The sequence below is a fragment of the Onychostoma macrolepis genome, chromosome 25 (genome assembly GCF_012432095.1).
Source record: "Onychostoma macrolepis isolate SWU-2019 chromosome 25, ASM1243209v1, whole genome shotgun sequence".
In the NCBI taxonomy this organism is placed as follows: domain Eukaryota; kingdom Metazoa; phylum Chordata; class Actinopteri; order Cypriniformes; family Cyprinidae; genus Onychostoma; species Onychostoma macrolepis.
The window spans coordinates 10919194-10938362 of NC_081179.1; the positions used below are offsets into that span (position 1 = coordinate 10919194).

Consider the following 19169-nt stretch of genomic DNA (forward strand, 5'->3'; position numbering starts at 1 on the left):
ATCTCTCTAATCTGTGTAAACACACTCTCACTGTCTTTGCAAACAAAATCAACAATGCACACGTGAATCCTGTTCCCAGAGTTCAAAATGTTGTTTTTGTATTAAGGCGCCACCTGATGGACAAACAGAATCATCACATTACAATTTCTCTGGGAGGTGCAACTGTTTAAAAAGAAACTAGCAATTTTTTAATCCTAAATAGTGTTTTTTGTTTAATGAATTAGTCAAACTCCTTAATTCAGGTTTGGGTTCAAAATATATAGTTGAATTTACTACTGATTCAGTATTTTGAAGACAAAACACAAAGTTCCTTTAAGCTTTGAGAATTCTTCCAAGAATAAAGTCATTTTTTCCCCCGCATCACTTATGTCTGTTTGTGTGCCAAAATCGAAGTTATTTTGGACAGCCAGCCAGACTGACTGAAGCTCCTGAAGGTGTCCTGATGTGTTTCCCGATCTCAAATTTCCAACTTGAACTCTTGAAAGGCTAATGGACAAATTGAAAGGGAGAGAGGCAAGTATGGTGTATATTATACAGTAAATATGCAGTAATTTGAATCGTATGATCTGCAGAGTTGATTTATCGAGTGAAAGCGTGTCAGGACATCTGGAGTTTATTACAACTAAAAACACAGCTTGTGAAGACCTGCCTTTTCAGCATCTTCCTTCGAATACAGTTCCAGCATTTGAATAACAAACAACCAGTTGCCTCTGGACTCAACCTGGCTCCATTTTACCAGACTGATATTAGATAAGAAGGGAGTTCTCTCGGTTTTATTATATAACGCAAACTAAACAAGACAAAAAGAAATCAAAGGTGAAAATATACATCATGCTTTTGTCTTTGGTAACTGTATTTCTTTTGCTTGGAATGGGACAAGCTCAAAGGACAACTCCTGATTTTATCATGGAATATTTTCAGAGACAACTTCAGCAGCTTGAGGTAAGGCAATTTTTCTTAAGATAGCTGATTTTGTGGCCAAGTACATTTGTTCTTTTACATGCTTTAACCGAAAGCAATGTAATATTTGAATCTACGTTTAAGTAGCTTACTATGAGCTAAACTTTAAGATATAAATCATTTTAACTACTCTTTTTGGTAAGTGCAATGTTTTCCTGGATTTTATTTATTTATTTATTTTAAAACAACAATCTTTATATCAGAACAATGTAAAATTTTGATAACACTAATGTGCAAGACTAACAAGGATGTTGATCTGTGTCCTACTTGGCCAAATTAGGGGGTCAAGGTTTAGCTGGTTAGCAAAAAGCATGTTTCTCCGTGTTTTGTTTTCAAGCAAAATATACATCGCAACATTTAAAATATAGCAGATGTTTTACCAGTTACCTTACTGTTCATTTTTGTTTTAACATGTAATCAGTCAAATGGAATTTTTGTGCATTTATCTGAAAAGGGACGACTGATCAAATGCGAGCAAGACTTCCAGCACTTCAGTCAAAGGATGTATGACATGTCCAAGGAGATACATGGCGAAACAAGCAAGATGAATGTGCTGAAATCAGAGGTCAAAGGTCACATTGACACCTTTGCTATGCGTTTGGACCGAGTGGAGAGAGATGTGGAATACCTGCATAATAAGATCCCTGACACCGTTCAGGTTGACATTGAGGACTCGTTGATCGAACACCAGGTGAAAGAAGCCAAACTAAAAAAGACATCTGTAATCCCTAAGGGCAAAGGTAAATAAGATGTTTAGGGATCTATTATTTTGAATTAAGCTCTACAACTTTCATTTTCAGGTAATTTTTTTGGTTAGAGATTTCATTTCCTGAGGAAAACTGTATAAATAATTAGATTGCATTTGAGATGTTTAATTTTTAAAATGTCTACAAGAAAGTATGCAACAATATTTAAATCTTATACTATTTTGTATAAATAAATTAATACACTAATAACCAAAATTGGATATTTTAAATGCTACAAGTTTAATACATTTAGGCAGCACAACATTAAAATGTACAGTATGAAAAAATGCATATTTATATTAACATTGATAAATACAATAATCAATTATAATTAATTATTATTATTGTATATTAAAGTATATTAAAATTATAATTATGATAATTAAATTATAAATATATTTATATATTATATATTTGCTATCCCAGGAATAAATTTAATTAATTAATTATTAAATTATTAGTGTTATTAAAATAAATAATTTTAAATTTGCGTTACATGATGGCAAAGTTAATCTAAATGTAAAAATATTGCATGCAAAATTAAATATTCATTATCAATCCAACACCAACACTGATAAATTAAAATAATCTTTAATATTACCTCATAATTGATATGGTACCAATCTATTGTGCAACTCTATAAGGAAGACATAAAGCATGTAATCTACATAATTATTACATATAATTATTAATAATAAATAATTATAATTATTACTATATGCTACAGCTGCATAATGTTTTTTTGTTTTGTTTTGTTTTTTTACCTTGATTCTTCCAGACTGCAGTTCAGAAGTTGTGGGTATCAAGTCTCTCAAAATCGTAAAGAAAGCAGGCGATGCCAATGGATCCTGGATGAAGGATCCAACAAAGGGTTCTGCTAAGATTTACTTTTTTAGTGGCACTCGAAACAGTACAGTATTAGCATACACCTCTCTGAAGACCTTCACCGAACCAAACTCCACCAAAAAAACAGAAGTTATCCGTCTTCCTTTTCCCTGGCACGGAACCGGCCATGTGGTCTACAACGGCTTTGTGTACTACCACAGCGCAGACACCAGCAATGAGATCCTGAAGGTCCACCTCAGCAACCGTACGGTGGCTGATCGGTTGCTGCTTCCTGGAGCCGGTCGGATGCCGGCATATTCCCTCAATCCTCACACTCTGCTGGATCTCGCCGTAGATGAAATGGGGCTCTGGTCGATCCATGCAGACCCAGACTTTGGCGGCAACCTGGTGATCACCAAGCTAGACCACAGTAGTCTGGCAGTGGAGCACACATGGGATACCAACTGCAATAGCCGTGATGCAGAAGCAGCTTTCATAATCTGTGGAACCTTATATGTGGTCTACAACTCCCACTATGGTGGAAGGTCCAGCATCCAATGCTTGTTTGATATCCATGACACCATCTACACTGAGAGCATTTCTGTGCTGTTCTTGCCAAAGCGTTACACCAGCCACTCTGCTTTGCGTTTCCACCCAAAGGATAAGCAACTGTATGCTTGGGATGATGGTTATCAAACCATCTATAAGTTAGAAATCAAGAAGATATAGGATAGGTCAGTTCTACATAGTAGTTACAATGAGGTCCTTTTAGTGCTTTATTCTTCTTCCCAATCACATATAATCTGCTTGTAATTTAATGGAAGGCACTTTGTAGTTGTGCCAGACTGTCATTTCCTGAAAAACAAAGGACTCTTTGACCTCCTCGGTTCAGTCAGAGAACCGCAAGTATCATATGTGCACTCTTTCTATGATTTGAGACAGTGAAAGATGTTTGTCCAACAGCAGTAGGCTACTCTATAAATAAATAACATTATATGAAAGAATAGACTATCTGCAATGCATATGTCTCTTAAAGAAGTTTGCCTTTCAAATTTACTGTATTTCTGAGGTTTGAAATAAAACTAGGCTATAATGTGCACCACACAAAGCTCAATTTGTGAAATAATTATTTTTCTGACATATTTTGGAAATAAATAATCGATGATAATCCATAGCTTAGTTGTGATTTAACAATATATTAGGGCGTTTCTTCAACTAGGGGCACTTTTAGCCTTGTGAAGTTGAATTAAAAAAACTTTTCACGGAACACAGTCTCATAAGTTTAAATAATTTGTCTAGTTTTAAGGTCTGTAAGAGGACAAACTTAGATTACAAGAGAAATTGTTAATATTTTACATTTTTTCCAAACTGCAATGAACAAATGTCATTTCCACCACATCTCAATATATAGCTGTTATTTAAATATAGAATAACTTATGCCACTCAAGAATTGTCTAAGATCATTTTTGTAACTAGTTCTACCAGTTTTTCCACAATGTACAATAATTATACATTTGTCAATGAGATAAGTTAACTGCCCTAAGGACCAAATGCTGAACTGTACACCTGTCACACTCTGAAATTTAATATTGGTTTGGGTAAGAGCTTATTAGAAAATAAATAACTTGAATTTTTATATTAAGTAGAGCATGATCTCATAAATTGTGGATACATTTTTAATGTGTGATGAGAACTTTTTAAATATTTTAAAAATGTGTGTGGTGATGGAAATGACAGGATGGTGGTGGTAATGACAGCCGGGTGTTGTGGAAATGACAATGAATTAACGTGAATGTAGAGAAACAGTAGAGATATTTATTAGAAAAAGTCTTAAACTCATCACACTCATTAAACTCAATTCACAAAGTCATTAAACATAACCACACCTGTTTTTAGTGTAGTGCTGAGTTTGATGTATAAAACTGATTTGTCTCACAGCTGAACGGTTACAGTGCATACTGTAAATAACTGACACAACTGATGGCAAGGCAAAAATATAAGCAATAAATGATGCATCAAAATGTCAACATTGTGAGATAATTATGAGGCTATATAATCGTGAGAGTTTGATACTGAAATGTTCTTATTGGTCTCTTAAATGAACACTCATCTTCTGTAAAGAGTAACTGTAAAGAACACCTGAAACTGTATCATTTAAACAGAGATTTTGAGCACCTTGAATGTGTGAGTGTATGTTTGCATGTGTGTGAGAGAGAGAGAGTCTCTCTTCATATTTAGTAGGATCAGCTTTTATTTTGTCCCTATAGTCCTGTGACCTTTTTTTGTTGTCTTAGGTGACATATTAAAAATAGATAAAAATGAAATCAATTAATATAAAAGTAACATAATTTAGAAATAAAAATAATATCATAATATAAATATAAATATAAAAAGTATTGTAATATATTATAATATAAAAGTATTACACAAATCTACTCTCACAATCCATATAAATTGTACTTTGTAACCATAAATGTCATTTTCTCCACATGCCGTGAAAAAAAATTTTCATTTGTGAAAAAATGGAAGATAGCTTCACTGATTATCTTTGAATTAATACTTAGCATTTCATGTATGCAAAATACTCTTATTTAACTTAAATTTTTTAGCTTTTTAAAAACACCCGTGAAGGTACAGCATGTTTGGAAATGACGTAGAATAAATATATTAACTGATCAAGCAATATTTACCTTGATTTTTCTTCATTTGTTGTTGATGGAAATTTAAATTTCCTCCATGTCCAACATGTGCTCTGATGTCACTGAACATTTCCATAGAAACCACCTAAACAATCTTTCACACAAACTTTTTAAAGGGACATTACAGTTTTGTGGTGGAAATGACACCAATACTGTGCGACAGCTATGTTTTTGCATAAAAAGTAATATTGATAGTGGTCTCACATTAAATACTATAATGTATTTTAATTCTTTTACTAGTGCTTAATTCAGGTACATTAATAGTTAACAGATAAGTCATATTTTTAAACTGTATTTGAAGTTTAAAAGTCTGGGTGTGCGACAAGGAGAAAACAGTGATTTTGACACCTATAAGGAGGTTGAAAAGTATGAAAAAATCATAATAGAAAGGTAGTAAAAACGTTTTTAAGGTGGTGTTATTGTTAGTTTGACAAAGAAAGAGGAATTTGTCCAAAATTATATGTATTTTTAAAAATATGACCAAAGAACATAAAAGTGCCCATAGTCTAAGAATCACCCCTTAACATATTCACAGGTCGATTTTCAGGAATCATATACTTTGGTTTCTGAATTTTGTTTTGAGCTTGCAAGCTTGTTACCTGCGCTGCTAAACGCCCTGTCGTTTTGCGCATGCGCACTTGTGCATACTTTCTGTGTTTGTGAACTTGAACGGCCTGCACAGAAGATGGCGCTGCTATTCTCCATACAGATTTCCATCACCACCTGAACATACGGTCACTAGTTGTAACAGAGGCAGAGCATATTTGAAGACAAAGGCGACACTACAAAACAACGCATTTGAAATGTTTACTTTATACGCTTATTTTATCGTTTATCGGTTACACGTGAAACTAAAGAAGAAAGCCTCTTTTACCGCTCTTATACTTTTAGAAATATTACCCCCTCGCTACCTGTTCTAAATTAAAAGAGTTCCACTGTACTTTTTCCTTATTAATAATGAGTGTTACTTTAGTTTATCTGCACATAATATGGAAATAGTTTCGCGATAAGACCCGCCTCTTACAGCACATGACAGATGATTGGTCAGAGGAAACGTACCTCATATTGCTTTATTATATGGAGCAGCGCAGTTCGACGGTAACACATGAGCTGGACGACAGCTGACAACAGGAGGATATAAAATCAGTAGGGATCGGGAATTACTTACATTACAGGTAAGTTGAATTAAAAAAAAACAAACAAAAAACTTCCTGTTAATATTCCTTTCTTGGTGCACAACAACTTTTTCAGAATTATAAGCAGTACTAAATTGTCTTTCCCATGTGTAGTGTCATACAAAATAGGCTATCAAGAAAGTTTAGGTGTAGTAAAATGCAATTAACATCAATTTCATTTTCTTCTTATTATTAATAATAATAATTGTTAATAATATTATACGTTTGTGTGTTCCTGTGTACGCTATTTTATAGAATTGTCTTGACATTTTTCATAATATGCATAACGTGAATAAAAATTGCACTATAGCTAGTGTATGTGTGAAAGAAGTTAAATGTTAATATAGCATATATTTATAGTACATAATGAAAATAATTAGTATATGTGAAGAGCCTCTAAGCCCCATCTGAAATTTTCTTCTAAAATTAGCATTTTTATCAGGCTGCTATATTTATGTTCAGTTATTTCACTTTAATTGTATAGAAAAGAACCTATGCATTGCCATTAGAGTAAAATTACTGAACCTAAACATAAGAGCCTGGTAAAAATGCTCATTTTAGATGAAAATTTCAGACGGCATGCTCTTAGAGACTTTTACACTATATATATTGTAGACCATATATATTAGTATTCTAATAAGCAATAAGCTATATTATGATGACAAGCTGAAGTTTAGTATCTAATGCAAAAATATATAATATAGTGCATATACAGTATATTCATTTCTATTCCAAATTTTCTTGTATTCATTATTTACATTAATTGTACATCAGCTATACTATACTATGATGATCAAAGAGCAATAATCACTGGCCAGAAACTTAAACTCAGATGTAATCGCTCTGTCAAATCCTGAAGGATCTAGGTACAGTAGATAACTGGGTCATACAGTGTTGGATGAACTGTCTCAGATGAGCCATTATCTGACTGCATATTCTCAAAGTATTCTGCTATTTGTTTTGCAATGAAGCCTATTACAGTTCTTGTCTCTGCCTGTTACTATTCATTGTCCATGTTTGTTTTACTGCCAGTTTTTATTATAGTGTATAAAGCCTCTTCCTTCAGTCCTGAACCCAGTAGGCTCAGTGAGCAGCCACACTATGTGCTGCAGTGGAGATTTCACTTGGTAATGACTGTGGGGTTCAACAAAGCTGTCTGTGAAGATCATGTGCTTAGGAAAAAAGGATAAAGGCTTTTTTATTTGACCACTTCCCATGGTTTGTGAAAACAGCAAACAATTGTATTGCTCTTTGATGACACCACCGTAGAATTGTTGCCAAATTAAAGCATTTAGAAATAGAGTTTAATACCTTATGGATGAAATTTTAGATGTTATTGTGTTTGTTTAAAGGATCATGTTGTAATGTGTAGCTTTTTAAGGTTGAATAATGTACAAGCCCTTACTGTCTTCATGACCTTTGACTTTATTCTCCATCCCTCTGATCTTCACTTTTTTGTATTCAGAAAGAGGAAGAGCAGGGAATATCGCTTACAGATTAACAGTTATTAGCATCTTAACAGTTCGATGTTTTCCTGTCAGAGCGAATTAAAACAAGATGTTGATTTTGGATGTTTTTTTGGTTATTATTAGTGGTGGTAAGGTTGAACATGAGTAGTAGTTTATGAGAACAGATGAAGGAGAGCATGGTTGTTGTGAACAGACACAGAGCCCTGAGGCTCTTCTACTGTGTGATTACCGTGAGCTTATTTCCATAGAGGTGCACATACATGTCCTGACTGACCAGTTTTACCACAACTGTTTAATTCCCAGAATGATAATATGAAAATTGTGACTATTTTCTCACTGAGATCAACACAGCTAACAGGGAACGTTCTCAGAAGTTTGGCTAATGTTCTAGCAAAGTTAAGAACAAACATTCTTCCAGTAGTGTTAATAAAATGTTCGTTCAGAGTTATCTGGTCTTTAATAATGTTCTCAAAACAATAACAAAACGTTCTTAGAATATATTTTTCTTAGCTGTTTTGTTATTAAAAGACATAGTTCACCCAAAAATTAAAACATTGTTTGTTTGTTTTTTTCCTGTATGACTTTACATCTTCTGCAAAAGAAGATATTTTGAAGAATATTTTTGTCCATACAATGAAAGTCAATGGGGACCAAAATAATTCTGAAGCCCAATGACTTTCATTGTATGGATAAAAATGTACACAGCATATACATTTCTCAGAATATATTTTTTTGTGTGTGTGTTCTACAGAATTAAGAAAGCCATACAGGTTTGGAATGACATGAGAGTTTTAATTTCATCAAATATGCCATTTAATGCTTTGCAATCCTCAGTATGCTTTCTTATTCTGAGGGTCTTTGGAGGCTTGTAAAGTTAAATACAGTTTAATGAGCATCTAAACTTCACTTCAGGTGTCACTCTTTGAGCTATTTACATGAATTCTCTCGTCACTTTGATGTGTCCATCTTCTAGGTTGAGATCCATTTTGTACAAAACACTGGAACCAAATCCCATTCCATTCTGGTTCTTGAACGTCTGCAGTTGGCATCTGACTTTGTGTGAACCCCATTCTGCAGACTAAGATAGAGAGCAATGGAGATCCCATGCAATATGCATTGGGTGGTATTGATGTCAGGGACCTGTAAGACAGAGCCGTGACGTTTTGCCCCATGAGCAGGGCTTTCCTGTGCCGAGCGGCTCACTGACATTTTCACAGGCCTCGGTACCACAGTCGAATGCACCTGCTCAGGATTGACATTTCTCTTGTTACTGCGGAGGAGTGCAGCATTCAAGCCAGCTGCCACAACGCATCCGCTCCGGTGAGTACAGCTCGCAATCGGCCAGAGGTTGAGCCCGAATCGAACTTACATCCGCCTACACCGAGCCATGAATCATTCTGAGTACGGCGGTCCATGCGTGTAACATCAGAGCTGTTTTGATCTCTTGGACATTCTGATGTTAATATGTGTAGAAGTGTTATGTGGAAACTTCTTTATTAATGCGACGAAGCTTCCTCTCGGTTATCCGTTTGTTGATCACACTACTCCGCCTGTGCTTTACACTGTAAAAAAATGATTTCTAGAAGATTATTGGAGTACTTTATACAATAAAATAATATTTCAGTCTTTCTTTACTTAAAAGTTTGTGATATATATATATATATATATATATATATATATATATATTAGGGCTGCAAAACGATTAGTCATGATTAATCGATTCAAAATAAAAGTTTTGTTTACATACTATATGTGTGTGTACTGTGTATTTTTATTATGTATAAATACACACACATGTATATATTAAGGAAAAATATGTTAGATTTATATGTCAATTATTTATATTTATATATAATATAAATTATATGCAAGTGTTTACATACAAATACATACAATCCATACAAATATTTTTTAAATATATACATATATGTGTGTGTATTTATAAATACATAATAAATAATACACAGTACACACACATAGTATGTAAACATTAACTTTATTTTGAATTGATTAATCACAACTAATCGTTTTGCAGCCGTAATATATATTAAAATTTAAAAATATATATATATATATATATATATATATATATATATATATATATATATATATATACACACATACAAGAGATAGAAATGTAAGAATAAATACAATAAATAAATATAAAAGTTATTTTTAAATGGAAGCATGTCGGAGTAAATAAATATAAAATAAAAATAAATTAACACATAAATAAATATAAAATAAATAAAGAAGATAATAAATAAAGAGTGGGAAAGTAAAACAAAACTTAATTCAGGACTAAACTGAATTAAAGATTAATTGTATTTGTTTTAGCAAGTAATTTATTCCTTCATTTAATTTACTGGTATTACATTTCATTTATTTATTTAATTACTTACTTACTTACTTACTTATAATTTTTGCAGGTTTGGTCCTCCATATGTAATTATTTGTTAAATTGTCTAACAATTTATGAGTGAAAATTGTTTCAAGAGGAATCTACACCTTTTTTTTTTTTTTTAGTGTAGTCATACAGTGCTGCAACTCTATCTCCTTGTTATTTGAACTGGGTTTGTTGTGAATGACTTCACATGTATGAAAAGTAACCTGTATCAAGAAGGTAGAGCTCGCGGCGGAGCCTAAACCTGCTTGTACCATGGCATAAATAGTCGTCTCATTGTCTGCCGTCACACAGATCCCACAACAATGAGGCCTTGTGTTAGCCACTGCATTTGAACTGCGCTACAGGTCACCTTTCTGCCAGTATAGCGTGTTTAACCAAGGGATGCGTGGTGCCCACGCGATATGTCAGCACGTCGGGATGGTTTAATGCTGAGTGGGGACGGTTAAGCTGTTTGAGGACTGCTGCCTTTGATGTTCTCATATTAAGCTGTGTTGACGTACTGGGTTTATTGGTCTGACACCTAATGCTGATGCCACTTCCTCCCGCTGCAGTATTTCTGCCCAAGGCCGTTTACAGTTGCTTTTCCTTTTACCGTACATAGTGGGAATTTTTTAAGAACATAGATGGAAAATACTTCAATGGAATGGCTTCCAGGCAAATTTAATAACAATTAAAATCAAGTATGTTTTTAGGTTTCAAACAAGACCATAGTCAGCACAGTGGATTTATTCAAATAATATTAAATATACCAACCAACCATTTATTTATTTATTTGTTTATTTAATATATATATATATACACTACTGTTCAAAAGCTTGGGCTCTGTAGGATTTTTTTATGTTTTTGAAAGAAGTCTCTTATGCTCACCAAGGCTGCATTTATTTGATCAAAAATACAGTAAAACAGTAATATTGTGAAATTATTCCTAATAATTATCAGCAGTCATTACTCCAGTGTTCAGTGTCTTTTGATCAATTTAATTCATCCTTGCTGAATAAAAGTATTAATTTCTAAAACATTATAACAATATATAAACTAATACTGACCCTAAACTTTCAAACGGTATTGTACAATAATATCTTAACATTTTATGGGACCTGTTTTTACTATAAGATAACTGTTATCAAAGTAAGAAAACAAGCCTTTCCTCAAATGTAGTTATTTATATAAAATGATATTTAAAAGCTGCTATACATAATACAGCAAATTTGGAGTTAAAGAAGTGATAGATATTTGATGTCTGATTGACTATTCAGGTTTACTAATGATTACTCAAACTCATCAGTGCCGCCCCAAACATGTCCATGGTCAGAATTTTCCCGCATTTCAGTAAGGGACAACCCTGGATGTGCCTGTTCATCATTAACTGCAGCATAGCTCCAAAATACAGGGACTTTCCGCAGTAGCTTCTGTTTGCTAATCTAAACTTCCTGGAGTAAATTAAGTAGAACGGTTATTCTATCTAACACTACAGTTTGCTTTTTGGTACCAGACGCCGGACTCACAGTCTCTGACAGTTTTTGAATCCCATGATGAATAGCAGTAGCTTGTTAAAACACAATAAGAGAATTAGCTTGCTTGTTTGGTTTCACAATATATCAAAGGATTTTGGATCCAAAAGGTCTATAGATTCTTGAAGGGTCTGCTTGTAAGTGTTATCTAGAGCAAATAGTTGAGTACTGTCAAAACCTGTCACATGTCAAAGTAAAGCAATCAACACTAGACTGATGAATCTCTCAAAAACAAATCCAGGTCATATTTCACCTCTGAAAATCATAATAAATTTTTATTATGTGGGTCATTCTAAAGAATTGGTCCAATGTCAGAGTTGGAAACATCTTGAAAAAAAAATGTGTCTTGTGCAGTTAATTCTCATATCGTATTTTCAGAAAGTTCTGGAATATTTGTCCTCTCCCAAAATTTGTCACTACCAAAACACAATAATAATAATTTAATTAGAATGGTTATATTGACCTATTAATAGTTTGCTTACATCTAGATTGTAAATATATATATTTATGCTATTTTATTAATTTTTATTTTATTCTGGATGGTTGCTTACTATCTGAATTCAAAATAACCCAACAGCAATTCTGTATGATATTCTGGTCTCTAGACATCTAGACTCTTGTCTCTTCTTCAATGTAAGTCTATGGGATTGCTATTACGTATTAGTAGAGTGAAGGATGCTGCAGTTGAATGGTAACAGACTCAAACTTAAAACTCAAAGATTAAAAATCCATGTTTCCCCCATCAAAGCCTCCTCGTGAATAGCCTGTGGTTTGGATGGCCTTGCACTCTCTGTGAGAAACAGTGTGAACGGAAATATTCAGACTGCAGTTGTTGGGTTTGGGTGGAAAGACCCATTTTGTGTAACTCAAGGTCCCATCGTTTTCAAGTTTCTCTGTTTGTGTTGGCTTATCAAGGTTTTGTAAATACAGAGGATGTAAGCAGCGTGGACTTGAAGGGTGTCCGACATGTGATGTGTGATGTCTCCAATCATTATTGAGATAGCATCGGCGTTCAGTCACCCGCTAACTCTTGACTCCGGGTGGCGTATCTGGAGCACTGAGGGGAGGGGCTTGTGTTGGAATGTGTCAACACTGATAGAAGAAACACAGACTTACTGTTGAGGAACATTTCAGAACTTGCATTACTTTTCAGTTAATCAAACATTTGAAAGATGTGTTTGAGGAGCTCAGTAAGTTAACTGAATTCCAATTACAGACTCTACACACATTTCCTTGTAGTTTTGTGTTAATAAATAATTAATTAATTAACAAACAGGGCAGATGGAATAATATATAACAATTATATACAATTATACTATTGAATGCTTGAATGGGTCTTTGAATGCATGAATCTGATTGGCTGTAATTATTTTCAGGCGAGCATAGTTCCAGGCGGGTCTTGACCGCATTACACGTCCATATCACTTCGCCAAATAATTTCAGTAATTTCAAAGGTCCTTATAGCCTACAACAGCAAAAGAACCAAAACCCACAATGACACTGGCCAAACAAATAAATATAGTAAACAATAGGATAAAAAAACGACAACCACAAAATTACATTTTATTATGTATGGAAAGCACATACTCTATCTCTCCCACTTTCTCTCCCTCACAGACACACATACATACATTGTAAATAATTAATATAATATTAAAAATATATGGTTTATTATTAATAATGTAATAATTGTATATTATAATCTTATAATATTGTTTTTAATGTAATTCGTATATATTTTAATGTGAGTGTGTATATATGTATGTATGTATGTGTATATATATATATATATATCAACAATTATATAGCATACCTATTTTGTTAATAATTATTATAACATTTAAAAATATGATTTATTAATAATAATATATTGCATATTATAATCTAAGAATATTGTTTTTAATGTAATTCTTATACACACACACACACACACACATATATATATTTCATATACAATTCTATATATAATACATATTTTTATGTTGTTAATAGTTAATATAATATAATAAAAATATATGATTTATTATTAATAATATATGGTATATTATAAACTAAGAATATTGTTTTTAATAGAATTCTTATATATGATATTTTAACATTTATATATATATATATATATATATATAGTTTCATATTATTATAATTAATAAGTTAATTGTTAATAATTGTGTTATATATCTCAAAAGTCTGACTCTGAAAGACAACTAACTAGTACTGATTCTGATCTAAGTGTCAAAAGAATTTGATTGAGTTTTTACTTTTTCAGTGTATTTAATTTTATATGGTCTTCAGGATTTTTTTGGCAGCCAGCAAAATTCCTAGCAAGTTCTACTTGATTTGTTTAATGAGGTCTTGGAATTAAATCTGTTATTTGCTTAACGTACTGTTTCTATATAAATGTGCTTTAACTGTAGCTGACTGGCATTGAGCCCAGGTGAAACACACCATGGAGAAAAACATACACAGGTGGAGCATTTGAATGGAAATTGTCCACAGTGGAGCAATAAAAAGCCAAACCACAAAAGATGTAATGCATGGGAACAAACTCTTGATGTGATTTGTCAGGCTGAAACCGATGACACAAGAGAAATTCTGTGGTTAACATTATCTTCGTCAGGTTGATTTAATTGCCTACACTGAAATTGCTGAGTTTGTAGGTCAGATAAGAGCGCCTGGACTTTTGTAGAGGGTCGGGCATCTAAAATGGTTGTGATTTCTCATTAATGTCAGGACATTGAGGGGTTGTGTATTTGTTAGCACAGAAATGAACAAACCTGCAGATTATTGGACTTGAGGTGAGAACGCAAAGCTTGTTTCGTGATACTTATTTGATAAACAATAGAAGTGTATTTCTGTGCCCTAAAAACTGTGCCACCTTATAATAAGTGAAGAGGGATGAAAAAGCCTCATCAGCGTGATCAAATAAGACGTGACACCTTTTTTAGGGCAGATAGCACATGACAGAAAGCCTACACACCCTTATCTGCTCGAATAACTAGGGTGTGTGTGCAATGCTTGAGGTTGTACTGGATTTTCCATTTTTGCTTGTATTAAAAAGCATGCTATCTATTAATGAACTGCACCAGGCTGCGCTCGTCTCTTCTTGTCATTTAACTGAAGGCTTATATTCACATTCTTATCAGGGCTGTGATTACAGCACTGTTGTATGATTACACTGTTTCAGCAGTGAAAGATCCCAACGCCCCGAATAGAGTCAACACTCTCTTGTCGTGTGAGGCTAAATTAAGCTACATAATGAACGGCATTGTGGGATGTGCCCCCTTTAGCCCTCGACAGTTGTCTTTTGTGACCCTCCACCCGAGTGGCATGTGTCCGTGCCACCCAATTACAAGAGTGCAATACAAGAGTGACCTGACATTTATGAAATATAATATCTTTGTGTGGTATGAAATCCTTCTAATGTGATTCATTCTTGACCTCCTATAAGAATGAATAAATTAATAAACTAGATTTTTATATTTTTAGAGGAAGCACCCGTACAAGTCACCACTACTATTATGAAACTTATGATATTAAACAGCAATTTATTAAAAGTTTAACAAAAAATTTATTTTTAAGGCCCAATGAAATTTTTTTCCCTCAAATTCAGTTTTATTTTTTTACCAAATTCTGTTTTCCAATCATTTTAATGGTTTCATTAAATATTAAGAATCAAAAACATCTCTATTTAATTGATTTTATTGAAAAAATATTATTTTATTTATTTCTTTTTTCCCAGTGTGTTTACATTTTTCTGCTAAATAAATTCTGGTAAATATTTTTTTCTGTTAAATATTCCTTTAAAAATAATGTTTTAATAATAATTTTATTAGTAGCAGTACTATCATTACTTTCACGGTTTCTTCAAGTTAAACCAAACTTTTATTTTGACGAGTTGCTGTGAAGACCTTTAGGTTTCTGTTTGTATATGATATGAAGATAGATTTACTTAAAATAAAAGGTAAAATGCTCATGAAGTGACTCTCAGAGCAGTTCTAGAGGTTACGTTCATGTGTTTATATACTCATATATTACAGTAAATGAAACCGCACGACTGCATCATTCATTCACACAGAGACACACAGAACATGCAGGATTCATATTTATTTAAATTCCGTTTTTATGACTGAATTCCGCAATTCTTTCCGCATCACGGAAATCATAGGGCCCTAAAACTGTGCAATAAAAGTCGTGAGTACAACAAATTTATAAATCTTTTTTACTTTTAAGTCAGTTAGGACAATCCTGCATGGAAAAAAAAATTAATGCAAAATGCTGCAAATCCATGTGACAAACTTCACCTGCCAAAATTAGCCAAACAACGGTAAACGTGAGCGCACATTTACTCTGAGGCAGAAACAGGCTTCCATAATTTAGAGCCGCCTCTTTGTGTTTGTGTTTGCTTATGTGTGCCTAAATATATGATGTATGAATGTGCCTATTACACATGCCACAAGGCATGACAATAGGGTGAAACTTGACCCTGACAGGCTTAATTATTCTCAAATTTCCCTCCATCACTGTGGTTCCACAGGGAGAAAGTCAAGCTGCCTCGGGATACGTCACAGCAGAGAGTCAGAGGTTAACACTTGGGAAAATACTAGCTCTTAATATGAAGACCATTTTATCCTATAGCTTCATAGAGCTTGCAATCAAACGCATACAAAATTTTCTAAATACTGCCTTGTCATAGTGAACAATATGATTTAGATGTTGTTGTGTAAACCACATTTACTCTAGGGAATTTATGTAATGTCAAGTTACATTACAATACAGAAACGCAGCAGTCTTAAACACACCAAGCTGCTACTTGCCGTCAGTTGAGATTCATAGTATTGGTTCACACACAAGATTAATTTTTTTTACTCCACCCTCAATTTCAAAATGCACTTTCCCAGCAACTGTAATTGTGACTTTTATTCATTATGTTGCATAATTACATGACACATTTTTGCAGGTCACTGAGAAGCAAACCAGCAGATGCAGTAGACTGCTGGCGCCATGGCCTCAGATGCAAGTCACATGTTAGAAGCAGCCTTGGAACAAATGGATGATATTATTGCTGGTAAGACTTTAATTTAGCTTCAAGCGAATTTGAAATCCTCCTGATGAACTTGTGCATGGATCACATTCGTCTAAATAACAATGGACTGGTCCACAATTATGTCCATTGCTTCTTTGCTAAGCAATTTAGGAAAATTTTTCAGGAAAATAGGTCGGATAAAGGTAAATCTTGCAGTCTGTTTCTGATTGGCTGCTTTTCAGGAAGCGATCAGATAAGGCTCTGCTCCTATACAATGTTTTTTCAACATATCTCTTGATCTGTGCAAACTAATTGGATTCCCTCAACGCTGCATGTGTAAAGCTTTTTCAAAAAAAAAAAAAAAAGATTACATGCTTTTGAATATTTTGAAAGAAAAGCTCTTTCCAAACAAAGATAAAGCTGAATAAAAAGCTTTGCATAGTTTGAATTAGCTAATATATTAATAATTATAATAATTGCTAAATAATTTTAATAATTAATTTAAAAAATAAGATATACAGTAATAACTTAATGATGCATGTAATATTTTTAATATATAAAATTTCCAGAATGAGCCATAGGGTGTGCAATACTGTTTCAGTACAATGTTTTATAACACAGCAGCCAGTTTTGGAGGGGAAGTTTTTAACAGGGCTGAGTAAGGAGAGGATGTGGGGGCTGTGTAGCCCCTTAAGCAAGCTCAGCGATTGCCAAGATGATTTAACTAATAGAGGATAAATGTTTAATGTGGGCAGTCAACAATTGAAGGCCGGGGGATGGAGTGGAGCATGCAGTTTGCTGTCTGAGCGAGACAGTGAGAGGTACGGTGGACTCAGCTAGTCCGGAGGGAGACATTCCCTGTGACAAAATCTGTGATAAACACTATTTATTCCAGTTACACAACCTAAGGTCACACTGCCATTAACTTTTAGGCAAAACAATGATGGCTTGCTTACTTTTAATATGGGGTAAAAAGAGCAGCATAAAAAGCGATCTAAAGACCAAAAGCTCATATTTCTAATTTAGGGGTCAGTAAGATTTATTTTTTTATTTTAATTTGTAATTTTTTAATTTTTAATTTTTAATTTTTAATTTTTATTTTTATTTAGAAAGCAAGAAAGAAATTACTTCTTTTATTAAGCAAGAGTGCATTAAATTGACATTTATAATATTTAATAAAAATATTTTAAATTAAAATAGATGCTATTTTGAATGTTCAGTTCATCAAAGAATTCTGAAGAAAACTATTTTCAACATTGATAATAATAAGAAATGTTTCTTAAGCACCAAATCAGCATATAAGACATTTCTGAAGGACACTGACGACTGGAGTAATGATGCTGAAAATTCAGCTTTATCATCACTAAAATAAATGTAAAAATATATTCAAATAGAAAACAGTTATTTTAAATTGTACTAATATTTCATAATATTACTGTTTTGTTTTTTTATCACATAAATGCAGCCTTGGTGAACATAAGAGACTTCTTTCAAAAATGTTTTAAAAAATCCTAAAATGTAAAAAATTAATGGAAAGACCCAAAACTTTTGAACAGTATGTACATACTGAATATTAGAAAATAAACTTTTATTGTGTAAAATAATCTCTTTTTAATTAAACTAAACTATTTTTATTGATTATTTTCAGTGTCCTCCATGTTGTATTTTTTTTTTCTTTTCTTTTTTTCACTGAGCTAATATTGATAAGGAAATACTACGTTTATTTAATATATAAATATTATTGCATTATTTACAGTTCAATCATATTGAGATATGTTAACATAATGTGAACTTATTTGTACCATGTTATGACATTTTGAAATGCATACCACACATGGTCTATTAGCTGAGTAGTCCTGAAAGTCATGAGTTATAATTGTCCTGAATGAAGGCTGCATGTGCCAAATATTACACATTCTGGACTTCAAATATAGCACAGGCTTATAAATTAATTGCTTATGAATTAACCATTAATGTTTAGTAATCAGATGTCATACCATGTGGCTAATCCTGGATCTAGACTTTAAATGAGTATCTGTCTGTGTGTCTTAAGAATAGGAGGGTGTGATGAGAGTTGACCACAGGCATGTTGTGTCTCTTTGGTTCTGCTGTGTGAACTGACTCATGACAATATAGAAGTGTTGTTATAAAAGTTGCTCGATGTCCTTGAAATGCCTCCATCTGCTGGTGACAGTTGGAACATTTCAATTACCATAAAGATGATCCAACAACTAGCATTCTAGCCTTATATGTTATTAATAGACTTTCCAGTAGTTATTGTTTTGTTCTGTTTTGTTATTTTAGGTGATTTTTGATGATAAAGGGATATTGAATAGCTTGGGCAAGAATAAATA

The 19169-nt window shown here is 33.1% G+C and overlaps 2 protein-coding genes across 12 annotated transcripts in view; both read left to right on the forward strand.

Annotated features, from left to right (window-relative positions):
- The first annotated feature begins 336 nt into the window (after positions 1-336).
- olfml1 (olfactomedin-like 1) lies at positions 337-4697 on the forward strand. Its single transcript, XM_058767653.1, has 3 exons — positions 337-942; positions 1415-1700; positions 2485-4697. The coding sequence occupies exons 1-3, from the start codon at positions 832-834 to the stop codon at positions 3258-3260; spliced, it is 1173 nt and encodes a 390-aa protein (XP_058623636.1). The 5' UTR covers positions 337-831; the 3' UTR covers positions 3261-4697.
- A 1600-nt stretch (positions 4698-6297) lies between these two features.
- The window catches only part of ppfibp2b (PPFIA binding protein 2b), a 54024-nt gene continuing 41152 nt past the window's right edge, over positions 6298-19169 (forward strand). For 7 of the 11 annotated variants that reach the window (XM_058766897.1, XM_058766899.1, XM_058766900.1 and 4 more), the window contains exons 1-2: positions 6299-6405; positions 16750-16857. In XM_058766897.1, coding sequence (XP_058622880.1) covers positions 16794-16857 — 64 coding nt within the window. In that variant the 5' untranslated portion in view covers positions 6299-6405; positions 16750-16793. Of the gene's footprint in view, positions 6406-16749; positions 16858-19169 lie in introns of all 11 variants that reach the window. The other 4 variants (XM_058766895.1, XM_058766898.1, XM_058766904.1 and 1 more) reach the window with 2 other exon arrangements.